Source organism: Rhinolophus ferrumequinum, chromosome 5, assembly GCF_004115265.2.
Source record: "Rhinolophus ferrumequinum isolate MPI-CBG mRhiFer1 chromosome 5, mRhiFer1_v1.p, whole genome shotgun sequence".
In the NCBI taxonomy this organism is placed as follows: domain Eukaryota; kingdom Metazoa; phylum Chordata; class Mammalia; order Chiroptera; family Rhinolophidae; genus Rhinolophus; species Rhinolophus ferrumequinum.
In genome coordinates, this window is record NC_046288.1 from 16,599,410 (window position 1) to 16,624,879 (window position 25,470).

The 25,470-nt window shown below is 45.3% G+C and overlaps 1 protein-coding gene across 5 annotated transcripts in view; it reads left to right on the plus strand.

The window, feature by feature from the left end:
- The first annotated feature begins 410 nt into the window (after nt 1-410).
- PDGFRA (platelet derived growth factor receptor alpha) overlaps nt 411-25,470 on the plus strand; it is a 40,228-nt gene continuing 15,168 nt past the window's right edge. The window contains exons 1-15 of one of the 5 annotated variants that reach the window (XM_033105550.1): nt 411-592; nt 1,506-1,766; nt 10,043-10,103; nt 11,527-11,841; nt 13,110-13,370; nt 14,428-14,558; nt 16,322-16,493; nt 16,586-16,775; nt 19,361-19,476; nt 20,432-20,558; nt 21,624-21,817; nt 22,541-22,635; nt 22,854-22,986; nt 24,824-24,928; nt 25,323-25,433. In XM_033105550.1, coding sequence (XP_032961441.1) covers nt 1,737-1,766; nt 10,043-10,103; nt 11,527-11,841; nt 13,110-13,370; nt 14,428-14,558; nt 16,322-16,493; nt 16,586-16,775; nt 19,361-19,476; nt 20,432-20,558; nt 21,624-21,817; nt 22,541-22,635; nt 22,854-22,986; nt 24,824-24,928; nt 25,323-25,433 — 2,041 coding nt within the window. In that variant the 5' untranslated portion in view covers nt 411-592; nt 1,506-1,736. Of the gene's footprint in view, nt 593-1,206; nt 1,767-3,248; nt 3,435-4,136; nt 4,356-10,042; nt 10,104-11,526; nt 11,842-13,109; nt 13,371-14,427; nt 14,559-16,321; nt 16,494-16,585; nt 16,776-19,360; nt 19,477-20,431; nt 20,559-21,623; nt 21,818-22,540; nt 22,636-22,853; nt 22,987-24,823; nt 24,929-25,322; nt 25,434-25,470 lie in introns of those variants that run through there. The other 4 variants (XM_033105551.1, XM_033105552.1, XM_033105554.1 and 1 more) reach the window with 4 other exon arrangements.

Consider the following 25,470-nt stretch of genomic DNA (forward strand, 5'->3'; position numbering starts at 1 on the left):
TTATATTCTCTCTGGGCATTAAATGCAAGTTTACGTGTTCTTTTTCTTCCTTTCGAAGAGAATACTAAGCAATATAGCAGAGTAGGGAAATACCCCCAAATCAGGAGGCAAACTCATTCTAGAAATGATGGGCAGTTTGTATTTTCCTGAACCTCTCTCCCAGCTAAGCATCAACACCTCCCCCTTCCACCACCCCCACCCCATCTGGTCTACTTCTCCCCGCCCCCCTCCCCAGTTGTCGAAGTCTGGGGGTTGGGGCTGGACCCCCTGATTGCATAAGAGCGAAACGCGAAGGCGCAATCTGAAGGCTGGGAGATTTCAGAGCGCACAGTTCGAGGAAACTTTTATTTTGAAGAGGCCCGGGGGGGGGCTTCATTTCCTGACAGCTATTTACTTAGAGCAAATGATTAGTTTTAGAAGGATGGACTATAACATTGAATCAATTACAAAACGCGGTTTTTGAGCCCATTACAGTTGGAACTAGAGAGAGAGAGAAACAGAGGAGGGAACTACAGGGGAGGACTGGAGGCCGTGGACACAATTTTTACTGCATATGTAGGATTTTCATTGCGAATTGACATAGGAAGAGAAGGTAAGGGAGAAGGAAAAAAATGATTTTTGTTTCTAAGAGAAGTCCCTGTCAGGCCCTTTGGGTTAGAAGTGAAGTAGCTTCACTCAAACTTTGGGCGATGAGAAAACAAAACAAAACAAAATTGGAATTGAATTCCAGTCGTGTGTCCAGATAATAACTTATTTTGAATAAACTTCACTTGGAGGGAAGATAGCCATAGAGTTCGAAAGTCTAGGGATTAAAAAAAACCCCACATTTTCCAGATCTATTTTTAAAAGCAGTGTTTTTCTAACAACTCTATGGCCTCCCAAAGAAATTGTTTAGGCTTACATTTTTGAGGTTTCTTTTGGGGTTGGGGGTGGTACTAGTAGTGTATACTGGGACAAGCACCAAAGTAGTGCTGAGAGTGGGGGCAGAGGTGTTTGCCTTCTTTTTGGCAGTGGGTCCTGGAAGGCGACAGGTTTTTAATGAGTATTTTCATTTCTCGCTCGCGGTTTGGCGGGACAACGCTGCAAGCCGGTGGCGTGGAGTGCGGCTGGAGCATCGGGGGAGGAGAGTGAGAAGAGCGCCGAGTGGGGCGCAGGAGGGGTTGCAGGGAGGGGAGGAGTGAAGGGTTCGGCTGGAGGAGGCCGGACCTTGGGTGCCCACTGGGTGCACACAGCGCCGGCTCTGGGCGCGTAATTACTGGACGGCTCCGCGCCGGGTGCGAGCCGGGGCCAGACTCAGGTCTACCGTGGCGGCTCCAAGGCGAGCAGAGGGGGCGCGGGTTTGGGGAGCTCCCCAGCGGTTTGTGGGATTAGTGAAGTGCGAGGGAGAACGGGCGCCAGTCCCGCAGTGCGCTCGGGTTGCGCGCCCTAGCGCGGGGGCGACGGCGGCGCGGGCGGGCGGGCAGGCCGTCTGGAGTAATGACAAACACATTTGGCCCCGAGTGAAGAAGTCGTCGTCGCCTCGCATTCCAGCAACCCGGATTTGAGGAATTTAGAACTGCGCTCCAAGGGGCCCTCATTGTGCGCTATACTCCCCACCCCCACCCGTAGCTGTGCGCCCCCTTCCTCCGTGGACTGGTTCTTGCAAAGCCCGGGGCTCTGCTGCCCAGTCCCGGCGCTGAAAGGAAAGAAGGAAGGTCGCCAGGAAAAGCGCTGAACTTCTTGTGGGGAAGTGAGGGATGACTCGGAACGGAGAAACTTGGTTCCAGGTAAGACAAGCGGGAGGCCAACCACTCTCACTGCCTCCTTCCGGGCCCCTGAGCCCAAGACCTCCCTTGCATGCCCCTTTACGACCTGGGATGCGTGGCACTCGCCCCCTGCACTAGTCCTGCGCTGCTTCATCCTCTCCAGTGACTCCAGTCTCTATTCCGCTCCCTGCGCCGGCCTCTCTGCCCCCTGCAGAGCGGTCTCCTAGAGCCCCTCCTTCCTCCGAGGTCTATCTCCAAGGAAATCGGCTTTTACCCGTGAGATTAACTTCTCCCCGGAGCGCAAAAGGAGCGGGCGGCGCCCACTTGGCGCGGAAACAACTGGGATCAGCGGTTCTTTTAGGAAAGGGTGGTCGCGGCCAGCTCAGAGCGAGAGGGAACGCGGCCAGATCTGAGTACGGCTGCCGGAGGGGGCCAGGAATCCCGGCAACCTGGCCAGGTGTGCAGGAGCTGCCAGTGGCCTGGCCAAACGTCTTGGCCGAGAAGGAAGTGCTGGGCTGTCTATCCCCTGTCCGTTTCTCCCGCAGCCAGAGCGCGGGTCCCGTACTTTGCTCTCCTACCCTGCTAAGACCTCAGGATGTACAGAAAGTGCCTGGAAGAACGTGCTACTCGTCTGCGTGAGAGGCAAACAAGGGTTGGAGACAGAGGGTGGATGGCCATTATCAGGTCCCGTTTGCCCCGCGACTGGCTGAGCTGCCTGGAAAAGCCCGGGGCTGGGCGGTGTGGGAAATGGTTTTTTGGCTCTGCAGCCGAATTGCTCAACCTTTGGACCGTCTCGCCTCGCCATACTCGCTCCCAACCAGAGCTAGGCAGCTTTTTAGAACAGGGAGAGGCATCCAGGGCAAACAGGCAAGACAGTCGCCCAGCTCCGCGCACTAACACCTCAGAGCCCAGTGGGCCCAGGGCTGCTGGAGCGGAGGAAGTGGGCGCCCCGGGCCGGCGCACCTCCTCTGCTGCCGCGCTGGCTGTGGTTTTTTACAACAACCCCCCACCCCGCCATCTGACCCACCCGCATTCTGGTGCTGCTGCTGCATCCCTTCCCTCTTTCTCTCTCCCCTCGCTCCCCCACCCCCTGGCTTCCTCTTTTCCTCGGTCCTCACGATAAAGGGGGCCCTTCCTCTGCTCCCCGATAGGCGAGGGCACGACCAGTCTCACTTTGACGCCCTCTCTGCTTCGGGGCTGTTGCGTAGTCTTGCTTTTGGTTTGGCTCAATGTAGCTGGACTCCAGGGTTGGAGTCCTAAGAGCGGGGTTGCGGGGGAGACAGAAGGAGGTGAGGCTGAGACCCGTAGCTGACTCCCGGCCCTTGCACAAGCCTTAGACCGAGGAGGACCCGAAAGAGAGCCCCGGCTCCCCGCTTTCCGCCCCAGGTCCACTTTCCTCCCAGGGCGCGGGCTGGGGAGGGGTGAGGGGGAGGGGCATCAGGCAGGGCTTTCCAGCTGCAAAAGTGTCTGGCGCCGAGGCAGGCCCATTTTGTGCCTCCTGGGGACGGGCCGTGGGCGGCGCGCAGCGCTGGGACGCGTCCTGGGGACGTGGTGGCCAGCGCTTTTCCCGCAAACCCCAGCGGGTGGGACTCCCTCTGGCCTCCGTGGAGCCGCGACAAGGTTACACGCCGCTGATGGAAACGTGACAATTCTGGGCAAAGAGCTAAAATACTACTCGGTGACCGAAAGGTGCGGCTCTCAGCATCCCTCGCATGCGTTTTCGCGTGGTCCGCTTGCCGCATCAGCCGTCGGGGGGTGACCAGGGGAGGTCTTGCGGGCTTGACCCCCCAAGCGGGATGCAGGGTCCGGCGCAAATTGTTTATGCCCACTGCGCTCTAGTCTGGGCTCAGCCGGTGCTAATCTTTTGCTGAAGTGGCTCCGCGGCATTTCCTTTGGTTAAAACTGAACAGTGAGCCAGGGATCGTTAAAAAAGTAGAAAGGAGGGGATAAACAAGACCTCAGACTTGGGGCACTTCCTTCCCTTCCTACTGTAGTCCCCCTTCCCCGAGAAAGGGGAGCAAGAAGCACAGGCGGGCACGAGTGCGCGCTGGGCAGCATCGGGAAAAGGCAAGTGTTGGGCTAGGGGGGTTGCTGGGAAGGTCCGGCTTTTAAAAGACGAGGGGGCGCAGTCTCAGCTCGCCCCGGTCTTCTCCGTGAGCAGCTGCCCGCGGCCGTGTCGCTTTCAGGCCCATAGGAGGCGCTGGCACGCGACTGTAATCCTAAACCCCCGGTCCCTCTCCCTCCACCCCGCCCATTCCCTCTCCCTCCACCCGGTCCGGCCCCCTCTCGGGTCTCAATCGAAAACAATGCAAACGCCAAGCTTCGTGACTGCGGCTCAGCGGCCGCTGCAGCTCTGAAGCCAGGAGCGCGGCGGGCCGGGGCACAGAATCCCTGAGCTCGAGGTCGTCGCCACCACCCCGAACCGCGGAGGGTGTAGAGGCGGTGGGAAGGGAAGCGGCCTGTTCAGTGTGTGTGTGGGTTTGGTGGGGCAGGGAGCTGGACTGTGTCAGTGCGGAAACACCCCGGCGAAAGTGGCACAGCAGTGGTCTCGGCTGCGCTGTCGGGGACCCGGAATTTGAACGGTCGACAGGAGAGGGAGCAAGCCAGCGGGTAAGATTCGCGGGGCTGCTGCGCCCTCTAGTGGATCCCCGGAGGCGGTCCGGCTTTACGCCGGCCTCCGGCGGTCCGAGCTGCGGCCGCCGCGTCGGAGCGCCCAGCTGAGACCCAAAGGAGCCCAGAAAGACTAATCGGGTCACCTCTCCCCTTTCTGGAGGACTCGAATAGACGCTTCGCAGGCACTGGGTGGGTCCGGCAGGCGCTGGGTGGGTGGGAGGGCGTAGAGGTCCCTGGGTTTGAGGATGAAGGTGGGGCGTCATAATAATTAAATGTGGGAAAAGCGGAGGTTACAGGGTCCTGGGCGCTCTTGGGGGTGTAGTAGCCGACTTTTGTTTTCCATTTCCTCGCTAGTTCTCCTGCCGCGCAAGCGGCCTGTGGCTGTTTGTTTTACGACCCCGCGTTTTTGTGCAACGGGAACAGTCGTTTCCAATAAGCCTGCGATTCTCGGTTGCGCGGCCGTCGCGGCCCCACCGGGCGGGTTTACGAGGGGTGACAACGGCGTGCGAATAGATTGGGCAGCGCAGGGCTGGCAATGGCGTCGCGACCCCCACCCAGCGCGGCCCAGGTGGTCTCCCTCCCCCAGTGGGCGGAAACTCCGAGGTAAAGAAAGCATTGGCTAAACAAAACCCTGAACCTCCCAGCCTCCTCTCGAGTGGCTTTTCCTGCTGAACTTTAGCGGCCTGGGATGGCAGAGTCGTTTTCCTGGCTCCCGAGGCCCAGCTGCCCCCGCTCGCAGTGATGATGGTGATGATGTCTGCCCAGCGAATTCTGGGGCCCCGCGGAGAGTTAACACATTTTCAACAGCAGTTTCCATATTCTTGCTTCTATGCTGCGGGCTTTGAACTGAGGTCACCACGAAACCTAACAGTACAACCCAAAAAAGGAAGAGATTGGAAGTTAAGATTTGGGACATTTTAGCCCAGAAGTTGCAGAGGTGTCGGGCGTCCCCACGAACCCCTTGACCCAAGTCCTTGACCAACACTGCCATCTGCTGGTCACACTTAAGAACTGCAGTGACCCTCTGAGGGAATGGGCTTCGAGGAGATTATGAGCAAGTCTTGGCGTCAGGAAGATGCATTTTTGGCTGGGTAGGACCAAGTGAAAAATGATGACTGCTTTTCTTTTCTTATTATAAAGCTGCAAGAGTCACTGGGTGGACAGCATTTATCTTGTGGACCTTTACCTAGTTTTCTGCCTTAGTTGTTAATCTTTGACGCTTATGTCATGAGCAAAGTGCTGACCTACCACATCTGATTATCAGCAGAATCTGTGTTTCCCTTTATTAGTGAAGCCCTTGTGTCGGGGGCTTGGTGATCTCAAGCTCTAGTGTACTACTACAAGCTGCTGCAACTAAGATAATGCCATTAAGGGCCACACCAATGTGGGGACAATCAAAAGGAAGTGTCATGTTAGTCTCCTGTGGTTAGTGCAGGGAGAGCAGAAAGGTTTATGAGCTCAAACTGTCCCATAAAATGCTCCCATGTAAAAATACTCCAGCCCGCACCCATCACTGGAATGTTTAATGGAGCTCAGGGAGATCAAAACAACAAAACAGGCTCTGGTGGACTATATAGATCCATGTCAACACACCCTCTGTGAAGTTGTCACCAGTGTAGACTGGTGGATTGCCTGGGCTGAAGTGATGAGACTGAGTAGAACATTTTGTGGGGGGGGGGACAGGATATGGAATTTTCACAGTTAGAATTAACTTAGGAGAGCTGAAATTAACTAAACCTCGGAAATCTGACTCTTGAAGTCGTCAGTGGCTTTTGGGACTGTGAGAGAGTCTCCTGTGGCCTTTAATCATGCCAGGGTGGGGTGAAATTCAATATTCGGTGGCTCTGCAGTGGGTGCATTGTGCAGTTGGTGACCGGGAAGCTAGCTCTGTGGCTTTATGAGAATAATGCTTACTTCTGAAAATAGGGCCCTTGCATTGCTTGCTCTCTGTTTACTCTCTAGCTTAGCATGTTGTCTTTGGTTATAGGCTCACACTCAATGGCTGTGCACTTCTGTTTGCGGAGACAAGATGGCAACTCGTTAAAAGAGAAAGAAGCATGATTGCAAACAGACTTGTTTCTCTGTTTATGGGACTGTGTATTGGTGCAACTGAAAGTAGTCTTGATAGCTGCACCAGGCCTGGGCTGACTCTGAGTTCAGAGCAGCTTCTCCACCAGGCAGCTGGTGCAGGGCAAGTCACATGTGCTCTGGGGCCTGACTTCCTCAGGAAGGAGAAGTTGAAGCAGCCGCTCTGATGTCCCCCTTATCTAAAACATTTGAGGAGTGTGCAGAAAAAGAGTTAAAATGGAAATCAATAGCTGTCGTTTTTAAAGCACTTTCAATTAAAGTATACAATTTAATCTTTACAATAATGTAGTAAACGTATGTATTTTTACATAGCAAGTCAGGTGTGATTAGTCCTGGTTTATAGAAGAGAGTGAGGTTCAGAGATGAACTAAGTGTCAGATAGGGGATCAGAGCCTAGTCCAATGGGATTTCCGTCATATCTTCTGAGAGAAGAAATGAGAAGGACAGGAGAATGGGCAGGGGTGAGGGGGTGGGGTGGGGGTGGAAGTGTAGGGAGGATCGCGGGCCACTTACCTGAAATTGAATGTGGCAGAGATCTCTTTTCTTGTTTGTTTCTCTAACTCGTTGTAAAAGTTTTGGAGTTGTGATTATAGAGGATTGAGACTGAAGTCCAACACATAATTGGCATAGAGAAATGATTCTGATATTTTTAAAAGAGCTTTGGTTGAAATTTATTGTTCCTCCATGCATAGTAATTTGTTCTTGCTGATTCATGAGGTGCCATGTTTCTCTGAAATTGTAATGTCAGTTACTTATATTTACACATCTGATTTTTGGACGAGCTTCAGGAGATGGGCTACTGGTTAAGGGTGAGTGCTTATTCCTAGAGTAGAAAAGCGCCGGAAAGAGCAAGACTCCGAGAGAGTGTCACTACAGGAACAGACAGGGAAGCCTCCATCCTCCCCAGTCGGTTGTTTTCTATCACCTACTGGTAGGGCAAACACTCTGCAATTACTCACGAGTAAATTTTCTGAGTTATGGATTAGTAATGACATGAAACTTCACAAATCTGCCTGGATTTCTAGCCAGAGGACAACTCTGATCAGAGAAGGGAGTTTGAAATCTTAAGCAACAACGTGTTGGTTCTCAGTGTTCACATCATTATGGCTCGCTCCCGAGGCATTGCCCACTTTGTATGTTAGTAAGTGTTCTACCTGGCCGAGGGCCCACCATATCTGGACACACAGAAGGAAATCTGGTGGGGCCTGACCAGGGCAAACTATTGCTCAGAGCCTGCCCTGTAAAAAATCAGCAAGCCTCTCTCTTAAGCTGGGGAATGCTTTAAAGATGCATCGTTGGCAAGCTCTGCTAAAGGAATACAGGATATAAATGTGATAAAACCCAAGACAGCAAGCTGGCTCTGGAGGGCTCCTTTGAAGTTCGCTAAGTGGATTATCAGTGGGAGGCTGATATTTATATGTACAAACACACGAGCCCTTACTGCTAATTGAGGTAAATCAGGCTGGCCATCATGGCTGTGGGGCCCGCTGTGCCCGTCATCGCAGCAGCGCACATGCCAGGATCCTGAGAAGCCATCAGCCAGCCAGCATTGTGCAAATTGCATTTGGGTTCAGAGTACTGCAATTGTGTTTCTCTCACTGTGGTGAGCAGACAGGAGAAGCAGGGCCCCAATTCGCATTAGGAGATATTTGGGGTTGGGGTGGGGGGCAGGAGGAGACATACAAGGCTGAAACAGCGACCTTCTCTTAAGAGAGACCCATGTGGTGGATTGGAGAGAGCACAGTTTTTGCATCACACAGACTGTGTTAGATTGCTGGATTTGTCACCAAACCATGCTGAGTCTCAATTGCCACTTCTTAAAATCGAATATGTCACAGGATTATTATTAACAAACACAGCACACACACGAAAACTTTGGTTTAGCCAATATTGGTTTCTCATTCCTGCCTTGGAGAAAACAATGATTATTTTTTTCTGTCCAACTCACCCCCGTCTCCATTTCTAGCATTTCATCTTTTTTCCTTCTCCATTTTCCTGGTAGAATTCAATGAAGCAGAAGTCTGATTTCTGCAAGTAGATCATCTTGCCACGTTAAAGCAAAAATGCATGATCAGGCACCACCAAAGACTACTAGGCTATTATCTATTGGATCCTGTCCAAACAAACAAAAAACAAAAAAACCCTCCACAACAAATCCCAAACAAACAACTAGAGGTAAACAAACATACATTGAAGTTTTTCTTTTTTGTTTTGTTTTTTAGACAGTTTATTCAGGAATCGTGTACACACAGTTCCCAAAGTCAGTGATGAAACAAATTCAGTCCCATGATGTCATTCCATTGCATGAGTTGGGTTTCAAGCCACTCAGGGATCCACTGTGTCCCAGATCCCTTCAGTAGAAACTTGGGTGCTCAGTGGCCCCAACACCTGCCAGCCCATTTAGAGTTCTTCTTTTATTGCTTTCAGGAAGACCACTTTATCAGTGACTTCATGTGGGAGGTGCAGGGGGAGATAAAGTGAGTGGGGGTATACATGAAAAGAAAGATCAAGAAAAGGGGTCTTTTCAGAGAGTTGACCAGAATAGACTCTTCGGTGCTTTTATCTCAGGGCAACATAACATGGGCCCCTCTTTAATTTTTCTGTTCCTTAATTTTCCCCTTCCTTCCTTCCTTCCTGCCTGCCTGTCTGCCTTCCTTTCCACTGCTTTCCCTGCTTGTGTCTTATGGACACTCAATTTCAATCTCTTTCTCCACTTCTCTTACATTCCCCAGATTTTGTTGCAGGAAATCAGAGTCCAGAACTTGGTTTTTGCAGGTACTACTATTACCTTAACATGAAAATGAATCATCAGTCTCCGTTGAATTTTATCCTATGGTCTATTACATCCCTTGAGACAACAGAAATTTGGTCATTCTTCTCCCTCCCATTTCCTCTCCCTTCACTTTCTTTACTGCCCCTTCCTCCATACCTGTGCCTAGGGCTTTCCAGCCTTGCTTATCTGGACTGTGAGTGATGCAGGTTGTAGGAGAATGCAGGCTGGGTTTGAGCCTAGTACGGCTTCTGGCCTTCGTATCACAAAGTGACATTATCCTCTAAGTGACATTGGTTAGTGGGATTTTCAAAAACCCTAGGTCTGAATGGCTCTTAAAGAATGAGGTTATTTGTTCCAGCCAAGCATCTTTTCCAAAGGTTTTAGAGGATATGACCTTCATGTACTTTCTGTAGTGAAACAAAGCAAGTGACAACCCATTCTGAGTGAAAACAGCTCAAGTTTGGAAGTTGAGTAAATACATATGTTTATGTCTTTGTTTTTCATGTTCTTAATTGAAATGGTTTAAAAGGAACAATTCTCCTGTACTCTTGGACACATTCCAAGACAATAAAGCGAGACATTTTGGAATTTGAAAACTGCATGTAATCAAAAAGGGTTTCAGCTTCAGATAGCTTGGAGTCCTGTTAGGTTATTTGATTCTTTTTAGGCAACTTGTTGTTTTAACTGTGAATCTTCAACTGGGACGTTTTTGACTAAAATGATGCTATTGACTTTTTCCATAGCTCAAAGCATGAAGAAAACTAGGGCCATGGGTTATTTCTAATGGCTAACACTGTTTCTGTTTGACTTTGGACTTTTACAGTTTTCCAGAGCTATGGGGACTTCCCGTCTGGCACTCCTGGTCTTAGGCTGTCTCCTTGCAGGTATGGATCCCAGTGTTCTCTAAGTTCATTATCCTGGGGGTGAAGAGAAGTCGAAAATTATAGACATTATCTGGAGTGACCACAAACCGACAGTTCCCTTTGCACTAATTCCATTTCAAAAAGAATGTTCTCCAGGGGCAATTTCAGTATACGTCAAACATAGCATTGAAACGTTGTTAGGAGTAATAGTCTAAATTACCCACTACCTTCTTCCTTTTCCTAGACATGGGTTTCCAATAGGGGTGGATAAGAGAATCAAGGATGTTTCAAAAAAAGGAAAATTCTTGCCCAGAAAATCATATCTATCTTAAGTGGAAGATGCTTAAATTGCTGGAAACTCTTAGAGCTACCTTTTCTCTTGGAATCTATTTGAATATTTGACTCTTGGGAATCTTACTAACTCTTTTCCACCAGGAGAATGCCATTGGAGCCATTTGTTGAAATATTTATTGGACTTTTCTTAGTTATCATCCAGATGTTTATGCATTGCAGGTGTTCACCATGAAACTGATGTTTTTCTAGTCTGGGAATGAACTTAGGCCTATTAGTGTCTTTAGGTCTTATCTATCTGGATACGGTGGAATTGAGCAAGATTGGTGATTTAGTAGTTCTAGACTCCACTAATTATACAGCATCTACAGGATGATAGGTGATCCTGAGATGCTCACAACTTCATCTTAACAAGCTGCAGGAATCATAGTGGCCACACATTGCAGATGGCTGGGATCCCAACACTGGACTCCAAGGCAGATGAGAGGCCATTAATTATCAATTAATTGAGTCATAATATATCTGCTATCGGTTGTATAGACAGGGGATGCCAGACTGAAATTTTAGGTTCTAAGATAAACTTTTCACTTTTGGGCTTTCCTTGTTCTTATTTTTGAATGAAAATCCACATCATCCTGCTTTGGTTTCTGGAAGTCATTAGAGAGAAGGCATGTCAGAGTGTTGTAAGAAACAGGAGATGTGTAATTCTGGAGCACAAATCTGCTTTGTGCTTGGTTCAGTCAGTCTCCCTGCCCCGTCCTCCTCGCCTTTTTTACTGAGGGAAACCTCTGCAGGGAATGTGGGCAATAAAGAACCCATATGTGCTTAAGCCTATGCCATCTTGGGATAGTTTATGGTCCCCCATAAGAGTCTGAAATATGGAATTGGAATCAGACGTCCTCTATCCATCTGAGTGTTTGGGGGGTGAGTCAGGGGGGCTTGGTGTGGCTGTTGAATCCTTTGGAGCATTTGCTGCTCTCAGCAGATGCGGCGGCTGTTACAATGGGGGGCTTTTCTCGGGCATCCAGGCCAACGGATTTTTGTGTAGAGATGGCCATTGTGCATATAAGCAGCTACTGTTGCTTCTCTCGGTTCTCTGGGTGAGACCGTCCCTTCTGGCTGCATCCTATTCAGAGCCTGTTTCCTTTTACAGGGCCGAGCCTAATCCTCTGCCAGCTTTCATTACCCTCCATCCTCCCAAACGAAAATGAAAAGGTTGTGCAGCTGAATTCATCCTTTTCTCTGAGATGCTTTGGGGAGAGTGAAGTGAGCTGGCAGTACCCCATGCCTGACGAGAACCTCAATGTGGAAATCAGAAATGAGGAGAACAACAGTGGCTTTTTTGTGACGGTGCTGGAAGTGGTCAATGCCTCGGCGGCCCACACGGGACTGTACACTTGCTATTACAATCACACGCAGACAGAAGAAAACGAGATTGAAGGCAGGCGTATTTACATCTACGTGCCAGGTGAGCTGAGAGGGTCCCCTGGACCAACATGGTTGCTGTCGTAACTCTCCTGTGTACTGTATTAGAGATTTTAAAACACAGAAAAGTAATACATGTTTATTGGAGAAAATTAGAGAGCTTGAGAACACACGAAATTAAGTCAAGATCATTTGTAATGTCATTATCAAGAAATATTCACTGTTAATATTTTGGAACTGTATTGTTTTGAAAATCGTTTGTATTGCGGCATATCCTTTCTTGGTGTTATGCAAGAAAACCTGAAACGCACTCATTTCTATTCAGTTCAGTTAAGTCCTACAAATATGTACGGTGCATTTTCTGTGTGTCAGGCATTGTGCTAAGTGTTGGGGACACAAATTACTTAGGTAGGCCTCATTGCTTATCGTTCAATAGTTTACAGACAACTAGGCTATTTTTCAATTCAATAAAACATATCTACTCTTGATGAATTGGAAGGGATTTTTTTTTTTCTTTTCAATTAAAAATCAGGGGCACATCCCATAGTGATGATGTTATCTTTTGTCCTCTGAGAAGCAGATGCCAAGATAGGAGTAAGATGGGATTATTCATGTGAGGGTTTTATTCGGGGAGAGGCCGATGAGAGAAAATGGGGAGGGATCTAGCAGAGGCTGGGAGAGCTGTCTGACTGCATGCCAAGTGGGACCTTGAGTGAAGGAGAGAAGGAAGGGAGGTGGGGTAGGTGAGACCTACATGTCTAAGGAACTTCCGGGAGTGCTCCAGCCTAAAGAACCCCAGTGCAACACAGTTATTGGCTGGTAAAGGGGCCCTGGGGGGAGTGGCCCTGCATGGCCCCTGCAGTTGGAGGAATGTCGGGCTTTCTTAGAGAAGCCACCCTGCTTGATTAGGCTTAGCCATGAGCTGATCACCAGGGATAGGAGTTTTCAAAAGCATTGCCTAATTTAAACATTATGAATATTTTTCTCTTGTTTTGAACCAATTTGGTTATTTTATTGTCCATTTTTTGGTTTTAGTAGTTGTTTAATTTTTGATTTTAATTCCTGGCTACTATTTATATGTATCATCAGTATTTTTTATTAGGGCATAGGCCATTCGGCATTGTTCATACTTTAAAATCACCTTCTAGCTATTACGATGACTAATGCCAATGGTGTGACAGCTTCTGGACATATGTGTGAAGGTAAAATTCATTCCTAATAAGATTAATGCCAATGGGATAATTTTTTTGCTTATATGTGTAAAGGTGAAATAAATGCCTAATCAGCCTGCCTTTCTGTTTTAATCCACAGACCCAGATGTAGCTTTCGTACCTCTAGGAATGACAGATTACTTAGTCATCGTGGAAGATGATGATTCTGCCATCATACCTTGTCGCACGACTGATCCCGATACTCCGGTGACCTTACTGAGCAGTGACGGGGTGGTATTTGCCTCCTATGACAGCAGACAGGGCTTTAACGGAACCTTCACTGTTGGGCCCTATATCTGTGAGGCCACTGTCAGAGGGAAGAAGTTCCAGACCATTCCATTTAATGTTTATGCCTTAAAAGGTACATAGACCTTCTCCCTCCTTTAAATAAGAGTTACAGGCAAAATAATCAGATGCATATAGGATTTAAAAAAAAAAAATCATAGTCCCTGGTGATGGATGGAGGTCCTGAATTCTGATTTGGGGATTTAGGACCCCACCTTTCCCATACAATGTTAGGCTGACCTCTGTGGCTATAATAATAGGAAGCTTAGCCTTATGGGAGGTAAAAGCTTTCTTACCCCTGTAAGATTTTGTTTCATCAGATCAAAATACTGTAAGGAATTCTTTGATTGTATAAGCCTCTTACTGTTTTACTCACATTCCTGACTACAGAGGCCCTAAAAACAAACACATATTGGCGGGGGGTGGGGTGGGGAGAGGGGTTGGACGCCTAGATTAATTTTAGTAACCAAAAGAAACGTGATTTTGAATTTTGAGAAAAGCTTGTAGTTGCCGACTTCATCCCTTTGATGTGAGTAATTAATGAGGGTGGGAAAGTATAATACATGTTCTGGTCAACAATCTATTGAACAGTTACTTGTAGGTATGGCAGCAGCAAGAGTATGCCATTTCATTCTTATCAAGGGCTTGTTTTGTGCCAGGCACTGTGCTAGGTTCTGAGAAAGTGCTGAGAATAAAATTGGGGAGCAGAGTGGGAAAGAAGAGGAGAATGAATGATGGGATAGGAGCTTAGTGCCTAGAGGAGTACTGGTCAGTAAAGGATCGTTGATTAAATGAATAAATACATCAGTAAAGATGATTGCAAAAGACGATTTGCGATTAACCCAAATGTTCAGAAATGTGACATTCTGTTTAATTGGAATTTATTTTTGCTGTTGTTATTATTCTGTGTGTGTGTGTGTATGTGTGTGCTATTTTGTTTTATAACTACATGCCAAATTATGTATGCCAACTCAAAGTCAAGGCTTCTGAAATTTTCAAAATTTTGTCTTGATCAAAGTGGTTTTCCAATTATTTTTCAAGGTTTTCTTCAAAAAAAAACCAAACCGATAATTAGGATCCTAATTATACTATGGATATTTAGGTCCTTGTGTTTGTTCTTTTTTTTCAAATAGCCACCTCAGAACTTGATCTAGAAATGGAAGCTCCTCAAACTGTATATAAGTCCGGGGAAACAATTGCGGTCACCTGTGCCGTGTTTAACAACGAGGTGGTTGATCTTCAGTGGACTTATCCTGGAGAAGTGGTAGGTACTCTCGAGGCTGCTGGTGGCAGGAAGTAGAGCACAGCAGGGCTCAAAGATCTGTCTCTCGGTTTCTCTGGACCTCAGCTTCCCCTCTCTACAGTGAGCACATTTGGCTGGATGACTTTATGGCTCTCTTTGAGCAGTGGGAGAGTTTTGAGATGACAATAGCTGGACCAGGACGTTCAGTGTGTATCAAGATTGTACACTGAGCCTTCTTGTTCGTAAGGAGAAAGAAATAGAAAGGTTCTATAACCAAAAAAATTAGAAAAGCAAAAAAATGAATGGATTTTAAAATTTGCTAATTGCTGAGACACTTATTGCTTCTTATGTTTTTGGCTCCCGGGCCTTTGGGTCTTGAGGCATTTGATAATGTTGATTGTCTGCCCCCCTTCCATTTCTGCTTTGTTGTCTGCCACCTGGGACACTGTTCTGTCTCCCACCTGCCTGGTCTTTTCCTTGCATGTCTTACCTTCAGTGAAGAGGCATCACTTGAATCATTCAGCAAAGATGTAGTGATGTTTGTTAAATCCCAAGCAGCCTGCTGGAAGCAGCCCATCCACAGAAGGAGGAAGAAGGGAGGAGTGGAGATGGAAGTGGGGAAGGGGGACCACTGTGCCATCTCTGGTCACTGGGGACTGACATGTAGTTTCACTTATTTTAATGCATTGTGGTAAGTGTGTAAGAGAACTGAGTGTAAAAGGCTGTGATAGTACAATGAAGAAATGATTAATAGTGCTTAACAGCCTCGGGAAGAACAAAAAACATATATATATACACATATGTATACATAAAAACATATATATGTATACACACATACGTATATACACATATGTATATATACATACATATACCAAAAAACATATATATGTGTGTGTATATATATATATTCCCCCTCCTTCACTCCTGATACACAAATTCCTGCTTTCTGCTCTTTGGCATTTGATAGTTTTGCTGCTGCTCTTCCTTTCTCTCTGGGGCATCTGATTAGAAGTTGGGCATTTTCACTTATTGCCTTATAAGCCTCATTCATAGTCCAGTATGTGAATATTTTCCCTGAAATATAAAACTATTTGCTTTTTCTGTTGATACTTATTTGCCTTTAATCCTTAAAACATAAAAGTTTTTTTTCATTTATTAGAGATAGACATTTCCCCCCCAAAACCAAAGTAGATGCTAATTTGACCCCCCAAAATACAAGTATGTAATAAATTTTTTTTGTCCAATAGTAAAAGTAATACAGATTTACTGTTGAAACTTTATAAAATATAGAGAGACAGGAAAAGCCACTTCGCAGAGCATCACTGTTAATATTTTAGGGCGATAAATCCTTTAAATACTTTGTATATATAGATAAGTGTTTAATAATTAATAAGTACTTTTAATAATTTAAAAAGTATTTTGTTATATCCTTTTTCCTTGGGCAATATAGCACAAACACCTTACCATACCATGTCATTAACTATCTTTTTAGAATGTGATTTTCTAAGGAGCTAGCTTAAAAAAATTTTTTTTATCAGATTCTATTTTTTAGAGTCGTTTCAGTTCGCAGCAAAATTGAGTGAAAGGTACAGAGATTTCCCATACTCCCCCTGCCCCAACGTATGCACAGCCTACCCCAATATCACCATCCCTGCAGGGTGGTACATTTGTCACAGTTGATGAACTTACACTGTCACCTCATTGTCACCCACAGTCCGTAGTTTACATGAGTTCACTCCTAGGAGCTCGCTTTTAAAGGTGCTTTTCCTCCTCTTCTGCTCTAGAAAGGCAAAGGCATCACGATGCTGGAGGAAATCAAGGTCCCGTCCATCAAATTGGTGTACACTCTGATGGTCCCTGAGGCCACGGTGAAAGACAGCGGAGATTATGAATGTGCTGCTCGCCAGGCCACCAAGGAGGTCAAAGAGATGAAGAAAGTCACCATTTCTGTCCACGGTACATTCTACTTTCTAAAATGTCAGTCGTCCGTGCTGCTCGGGACCCACGGTGCGGTAATCATTATTTAATGGAAACTCTTCCCTGTACAGAGAAAGGGTTCATTGAAATCAAACCCAACTTCAACCAGTTGGAAGCTGTCAACCTACATGAAGTGAAACATTTCGTGGTGGACGTGCAGGCCTACCCCCCTCCCAGGATCTCCTGGCTGAAAGACAACCTGACTCTGATTGAAAACCTCACTGAGATTACAACTGACATAGAAAAGATTCAGGAAATAAGGTAAAGAAACAGTCTTCCCAAGCATGCCTGTTCTTTTTCTGTGTGTCTCTAGATCGACTGATGTTTGTGCATGTCCTACAATCCAAACCAGGGATCAATCCAGAAAATTTAGCAATCTGAGTGAGGAGATACTTAAAATCAAGTACCTTGTGATAACATTACAATGTGTTCATAGTATTTGGTAAGTATTTAATGATAAAATAAGAAGAAGGTAGAACTAAAAAACTCTGCCTCCAATAAAAGATAGGTTCCTGGATCCAGTGAGGGGTGGAAGAAAGAAAATAAAATTGGACCCACTTGGATAGAATATATTCCTTGATGTTCATCATTCATATTGCAAGTAGACAGGTATGGTGACTTTGGTTGTAAGACAATTATCACATAAGCTGACGTGAAGCAAATCATCATTGACTAAATTTGAAACACATTTGCCCCAGTGAGGTCTGCACAGGAAATCAGAGTAGAGTTGGGTTAGGAGAAAACGTACAATAAAGAGTTTGGGTAGCTGTCCTCTGATGAGAATGGGAGACTGTTCTCATGTCTTAACTGTTGGTGGAGTTTTGGGTAAGTCACCCCTCAGCCTGTTTCCTCATCTATAATGCAGGATAAATAATACCTGTGTCCTTCAAGACAAGGAATTGAATCAGGTGATATTTGAGGTCTTTTGCAGTTTTAAGCTCTGATTAGAATCCAGGAGCAGAAGGTACATCTTGAAGGGCCCAGCTAATTCAGCTCTACACCCTTCTCAGAAACCATCCCAGAGAGGCAAAAGTCAGTCCTCTACTTCAAGCCACCAGGGAAGAGGAGACGGAACCTCTTTTGTCAGTTCACTTAACCTCAAGATTTGCTCTCTTCTTTCTGAACTTAAATTCCACATGTAATTGAGAAGCAGCATCTGAGAAAATGAACTTTTACGACCTCTGTGGATAGCAATGGAAAAAGAAGTGGAATACTGAATCTGGAAGGCTTTCTCATGAAGCGAAATGAAAGTGCAAGAAGAATGGGAAGTGCTGAGTTTTCCACTAGGCTGTGGCCAGGAGGAATAGGGAAATCCTGGCACAGTCAACACTTCAAACACTGGCACTAGCACTATCTGCAAGCGATAATCAATCCAAGACAAAGCTCCCCAGCTGAGTGGTTCAGGAAAGCTTCCTGTTAAAGTGGGTCGAGAGTTCCTTCAGCACATATTCTTCTAGTTCCCATTAAGGGCCAGGGAGCACACGGATGCACAGGATGGATGGGGTTTCTGGCTTTCTGGAGTTCGGAAGTAGTGGATCCACCAGCTTTCTTGGCTGACCAAGTGTAGAAAATGAAGGACAGAAGATCGTTTGGTAATCAGCAGTGAGATGTGCCTACGGGTGCTCTCTGTCTAAGGAAATCCAGTGCTGGAGCGTGTCCAGTATGGTGCAGCAGAGGGCAAACCAGCCCCGCATGCTCTCATCACAGGTCCTAGTGACTGGCGACTGGAGCTAGAAGACTCTACATTTGCAGGTTCTTTGGAGCCTATGAAATGCTTTCACACATACAATTTTACTTAAATTAATTGTCTAAATAACTCGATGCTAGTCATATAATCATTCTTTGCTACATGTAAGGCAATTGAGGCATGGAGAATTTCAGTAATGCCCAAGGTCTGCTCACTCCATGGCCAGTGCTTTTCTCCACTCGAGTTGCTTAATTTTTTTTTTTTATTATAAAGAAGGACATTTTATTATAAAACTCCTCTGATTTTTTTTTATTATAAAGAAGGACAATCAAATGGGCAAATACTATATTGATGCACATACACACAAATACACACACACACACACAAACACACAGGGCCAAATGTCATTTATAATATGTGCAAGAAATCTTTGGAGGAAACTTCCCTTTAATAAAATATGAAGAAATATATTTTTTTAATTTATTTTTTTTGAATAGGTGATAGAATCTTATGCTTTAAAAACATTCAAACACAACGAAGGTGCATTGTAAGAAGCCTTATTCCATTCCTGTCCCCATCTGCCTAGTAATCCTGTCCTCCCGACCCACGGGGAAACATTGTTATTAGTTTCATTAGGTTCTTATGAAACCTTCCAGCATTTTTTAAAACAAATACAAGTAAGAATGTTATATCCGGGCGACCTCTCCATATCAATATGTGGAGAGTGCCTCATTCTTCCAACGGTGTTCCATTGTTCAGCTGAACTACCTAAAGGATAGATATTTAGGGGAAGCAAGTCATTTTTCAAAAGGTAAAAATCAAATTTTTTTGGTTTTGTTTTAAAAAAGCAAAGTTGGTGAGATGCATTTATTCCCATTCAGAAGTCAGGCCTTATCAGAGCTTATTCCTCTTGGAGCCACACGAGCTGTTGCTCATCTCAAAATGTCTGGCCTTCTGCTTATGAAATAAGTGCCTACAACTCAGACCTTCAATATGTAGAAAGTGTGTGGAAAATTCCAGAAAAGGAATGACCCGGATAAGAAAAAAAGATGTTTTTATTTTTTACAAAAATAAAATTTAAATTGAAGGCAGTAATTGCTGAAGCGATTGGCATTTTATTTGGCTGCTACTTGCTGAAACAAAGTCCTTTTCTTTTAAGGTATCGAAGCAAACTAAAGCTGATCCGGGCTAAGGAAGAAGACAGTGGCCATTACACTATTGTAGTTCAAAATGAAGACGACGTGAAGAGCTATACTTTTGAACTCTTAACTCAAGGTATGTAAGGGCAGTCTAAAGACAATGCTTGCCTCAGTGAGTGAGTGTCTCCTGAGGAGAGCCTGGTCCTTTTCTCCCAGGTTGTGGAGGGGAAAGCATCACTTACAGGAGAAGCAGGGACTGCAGATGTTACATGTCAGGGATAGCCTTTGTTGGACTTGAGAATTCACACAATTCTGGGAGGTTTCTCTGCTCTGGAACAGTCTGACTGGGAATTCCTAAGCTCCAACAGCTTCCTTATCACCCATTTCTCATTCTGGCACCTACAGTTCTGGGAAGAGTGAAATGATGCTTTTTGGTCCAGATGACCTTAGATGGTTCCAGAGAGTTTTGGCCTTTTTGCTTAGCCTCCTTGTAGATGTACCGTGGCCCTTACCCAAAAAGAGTGCCCAAGTCTATTTCTATTCTGATTCAGCACGTCGTCACTGAGTACCTATCCTGTGCCAGGTATTGTGTTAGGTGGGCTCATTTGAACCTCACAATAAATCTATGATACTAGCATTAGCATATTTCAAGTGTTTGATCACAGATTTAAAAAAAATTTTTTTAAACCTAATAATAGCCCACAGATGCACTTTGGTAAATTCTGCTTTAGATTATACTTGAGCTGAATCCATTAGTTGAATCCCAAGCTATATTAATTTTAAGAGCCTCTTTGCCTTTCAAGCCAAATAACCACAGGAGCTTTTTGCTTTCCTCACTCCAGATTTAAAACACCACAGGGCATAAATCCCAAGACCCCGAAACTGTGAAAATGCTCTTAACCAAGTGGGTCTGTGGCAAACGGGGACGTTATTTTGTATACAACTGATTCCAGCCTCCACTTGGGCAATTACTTGATTTGTACATTCGAATGCCCTGTGGGCAAGTTCTAAACTCATAGTATTCACTTTGTAGTTCCCAGAAGTTCCGGCTCACAAACCATTCAATTCTGATTTCTTTCCACTTCTTGCAGTTCCCTCATCTATTCTGGACTTGGTCGACGACCACCATGGCTCTACAGGGGGACAGACTGTGAGATGCACAGCTGAAGGGACGCCTCTTCCTGATATTGAGTGGATGATTTGCAAGGATATTAAGAAGTATGGAAACCAAGTGTTTCTTTTTCATTTGTGGTCAGAATTTTTCTTTCTTGACACAAAGGGCTGCCAATGCATGTTATTTCTTTTGCTGGCCCTTTAGATTCTTATTCGGCCTAAGTCTCATAAACTACCAGTTAGGGTCCTGAGCATGGACCTTGTGTGTTCATGAATAGCTGGGAGGAGGAGGTCAGTGGCTTTCGTCAGATTCTCAAAGGGTTTGTAATCTGAAAAGAAGATGAGTTTAAAGAAGTACGGCTATAAGGGGATTTTTACTACCTTAGCCCACATTTTCACCTCACATTTCTTACATGGCGAACTTTATCTGGTGGCTAGACCGGCATGTGAGCATAAATAAAAATACTGCCCCTGTGATTGCTACCTATTTTATTCGCCTATCTGCCTTTTGGTGGGAGTTAATTCACCAGTTCCTCCTTCCTGTCCCATTACTCAACCTTTTCAAATGGGCACAGGAGCGGCACGTTCACACTTTTACCCAGGGCTAGGGGCCGTGTTCAGAAACCTTGACTGCTTCTCCTGGAGGCTGCGACTCCTGGACCTGCCTGCTCCTAGGGTTAAGGGGCCAGATTTGGATCTTGACTGGAGCTAAATCTAGGTTCCATAAATCAGGTATGGGACCACTCCCACCCCGGTGACACCTTAGGGATGGAGTCACATGACACAGTGTGGATGGAGAGAAAGGAGGCTGCCAGGCCCTTTTGAAGGGATACAAAATATGGATAGGTGAACATTCTCAAAGTTGAACTGTTCAATTTGCTGCTGAGTTCAAGGCTTGGGGTTGGCAGTTACATTTGATTGACTTTGTTTGTTTCTGTCTTGCTGTCATGAAAAGTTAACTTTCAATTATGCACATGTAGGTTATTTTCTATTGGGTGTGTACAACATGTGTGAATGTTAATATGCTCATAAAATAAGAAAATCAACCTGTGGCACCTCCAAATTGAAGACCAGGTCAGAACGGCTTGCGTCTTAGATTATTCTCACTGCTCCATTCACGTCCAATACTCCCGATAATTGGCTCCATATTTATGTCCTTTCTCTCTCCAGATGTAACAATGAGACTTCATGGACGGTTTTGGCCAACAACATCTCAAATATCATCACAGAGGTCCACCCCCGAGACAGGAGTACGGTGGAGGGCCGGGTGACGTTCGCCAAAGTAGAGGAGACCATTGCGGTTCGATGTCTGGCTAAGAATCTCCTTGGAGCTGAGAACCGAGAGCTGAAGCTGGTGGCTCCCAGTGAGTTGTTCAGACAACTCTAACTCATCAGCCAAACCTGTCTCCCTCAGGTGGAACTTTATATCCCTAATAGGGTCCTATGGGAACGAAGGTCCCAAGGCAGAAATTCTGCTCTGAAGGCTTCTACGGCGCCTTCTCAGGGCATCTGTATGGGAATCCTTTCTTTCAGATTCAAATACAAAACTGCACCTTGCAGAGGCCCCTCTGCATTTTGCTTGTCTAACAGTGTAACTCCCCAGTCTCTTTGAGTGTGGGGATGGAGCGGGGAAGAAGAATCTTCTGCTTTGTTACTCCTTACAATAGTTGAGACAGGTTGAATTCTTTAGAGAAAAATTAATGAAGCTAAAGGCAATGTAAACAAAATGCATCCTTTCAAAATACATTGAACTTAAATTTCTGAACTTAAAGTAGTGTCAGTCTCATTTGTCAGTCTTTATATTCCAACTCACATTCTGTCCAGAAGATTAATGTTGGAGCACCTTTAGAGAAAGTATTGCATTCCCCTGGTTGAGTTTTGTTCCTTTCTCTTCTAAAGGAAGAGTGGGAGTAATCTCATGTGTGTAGATAATTGAGAGATGCTATTGCCCATCCCTAAAATGATCCAGGCCCCTCCTGCTTCTCCACCAGCAGTGAGATTTCTGGCCCAGACACAGGCACACTGCTCTCCTGCTCTTCTGCACGTTCATGCAAATTCTCCATCACGGCTCTCTGTTTCTCCTCCAGCTCTGCGTTCTGAACTCACAGTGGCGGCTGCCGTCCTGGTGCTATTGGTGATTGTGATCATCTCACTGATTGTCCTGGTTGTCATTTGGAAACAGGTAGGTATTTTTCTCAAAGAACTCAAAATCTTCGACACCAATAAGAACAAGAAGAATAGCAACCTAGTTCAGTGCTTGGCCCAGAGAAATTGCTTAGTAACTATGTGTTGAGTGAACATGTTGTATCCCACTATGTCTGGTCACTTTGCTGCTCCAGTTCAGCTTTGATACATTTGGACTCTGGTAATTCACCAGTTACCTGTCCTGGTCATTTATAGAAACCGAGGTATGAAATTCGCTGGAGGGTCATCGAGTCAATCAGCCCTGATGGACATGAATATATTTATGTGGACCCGATGCAGCTGCCTTATGACTCGAGATGGGAGTTTCCAAGAGATGGACTAGTGTTGGGTAAGCACCTACTGGAGTGATCTCCCAAGACACCCTTCTGATTTATACAAACTTGACTCTTTACAGGCCCGTGGAGGAATGAGGGATTTGAGTTTGTGCTTAATAAGAGCTAGGCAATAGAAATTGGCTTTCACATTTTTTTTTTTTGTCTTGAAAATGAGTTAATTGGATCAGTGCAATGATTTTTTTTTTAAATCGCAGTTTATAGAAAATTATGGTTAAAGAAAATTTTATAAAAGGAGAAGAGAATATGAGGAGACCTGCCAAAGATGCCCATCGAAATGGCTTTGCTTTGGAAATGACACAAATTGAAAATGAGATGATTTTCTGTGACTAGAAAGGAGCAGATGAGAAATGAATGAGGATAACCACACAATATATTTTGATCCTGTATATTCTGAGGATGTATTAGGTACTTCTTCAGAATATATATATTTAGAATATAGAATACAAAAATAGAGGTACATTTTTAAAGCAAAACATGTAGATAATCAAAGCCAGTTTATCACAAACTTTTCAAATACTGCAATCTTGGGCTGAGACAAAATACATGAAGCTTTAATCCAGGGGATTTTTTTTAAAGTTCTTTTTTTTTTTAAATTTTATTAGGGAATATTGGGGAACAGTGTGTTTTTCCATGGCCCCTCAGCTCCAAGTCCTTCAATCTAGCTGTGGAGGGTGCAGCTCAGCTCCAAGTCCAGTCGCTGTTTTCAGTCTTAGTTGCAGGAGGCACAGCCCACCATACCATGTGGGGATTGAACCGGCAACCTCGTTGTTGAGAGTTCGTGCTCTAACCAACTGAGCCATCTGGCCACCCCCCAGGGGAATTTTAAAAAATCACATTCTGAATTAATGAAAACAGGACAAAGAAATGAAAGTTAGACCTAGAGGTGGTGTCACCATGAATTTTCTAATGATGTATAATTTGAAGGATGCCAAAGGTAGTTTTTAATTATCCACTTGTCTGATTCCAAAATACAAGTTTAGGTCTTCTTAGAGAGTCACTTAACCTGAAATCAAAGATACACCCTAGGTGCTCCCAATTTAAAATACTTATACCTGGGAACTAAGCTTCTTTATTACATATTTCCATCCCCTGTTTTACAAAAAGGGACAAGGAGCTGAGGGAAGTTAAAAAGTATTAAAATACGGGGCAAAGGGCAACATCCCTAATATGGCAAGGAGCATACTTAAAATACTGAGAAGCAGGTGAGCAGTCCCTTTCAGACTATGAGCTCTTTAAGAGTGGGGATGACAGCTTGCAATACTTTTTATATCTCCCAACATGCAGCAAAGTGTTGTGTTCCCTGGGCAGCTTTAGTCTGTGTGGTTCCTGGTCTTCCTGACAGACAGCCAAGGGATCAGCCTGAAGTTTACTTCATCATTCATTGGAGTCAGGGACATTTTGAATACTGAAGTGTTTCCAGTGGATGAGGACTTACTGATGCAAAAGATGCCTCTGTTTGCATATGGATAACAGAAGGGCAAAGAACCAGGGGGTTTGGGCGAGAGCCACAGAAAGCAAGTGCCATGAGTCCATGGTCTGGCCCAGCATGCAAGCTGGTAGAGAGAGCGCTCCCACCCTGGAGGGTTGCACCCTCCTTTTCTCCCGTCTGTGTTTTCCTTTCCCTTGCAAATGTTATTTGACAAAAGCAATTATACTAATTTCCTTCCCTGTGGGCTCAGTTCTGGCTTTGACATGACTTGGAGGACTCATTATGCTGACTCCGACAGGAGAAACACCACCCAGCTGTGTACCCACCAGCGCTGGCGGTGGTAAATAAAGCTGATGAGATGCCTGATGTCTGTGAGTGTTAATGGTTCTGGTTGCCTACAGGTCGTATCCTGGGATCTGGTGCGTTCGGGAAAGTCGTTGAAGGAACTGCCTATGGATTAAGCCGGTCCCAACCTGTCATGAAAGTAGCAGTGAAGATGCTTAAACGTAAGTGGTGTCCCTTCCTGGGGATTTTTGAACATGGAGATAGTAAATGAATTGCTCAACATCACAGAGTCAGTAAACGCCAAATTTAGGACTAAATCTTGGTTCTTTCAATTCCAGGTTTTATGTGTATTCAGACACTTTTGTCAATTAGATTTATTTAGATTGTTTTTGTTTCCTGTATGTTGGAAAATCAAGAGTTGTTATTTGTAGTGACTTGTTTTGAACCCTAAAGATTAAGGATTTGTTATTAGGGTCTAGATCAAGTTACTGTCTTTTTCTCTTGTAGCTTTTAGTAAATACAATAATATCCAATCATAGGATCAGCCATGTTTTTGGCTTTTTCAGGGAAGTGGGTAGCTCAGTTGGACTGATATGGGATTTATTTCTTCAACAGCCACAGCCAGATCCAGTGAAAAACAAGCTCTCATGTCTGAACTGAAGATAATGACTCACCTGGGACCGCATTTAAACATTGTAAACTTACTGGGAGCCTGTACCAAGTCAGGTAGGGTTACTGACCTGGGAGGCAGGGTTTTCATAGA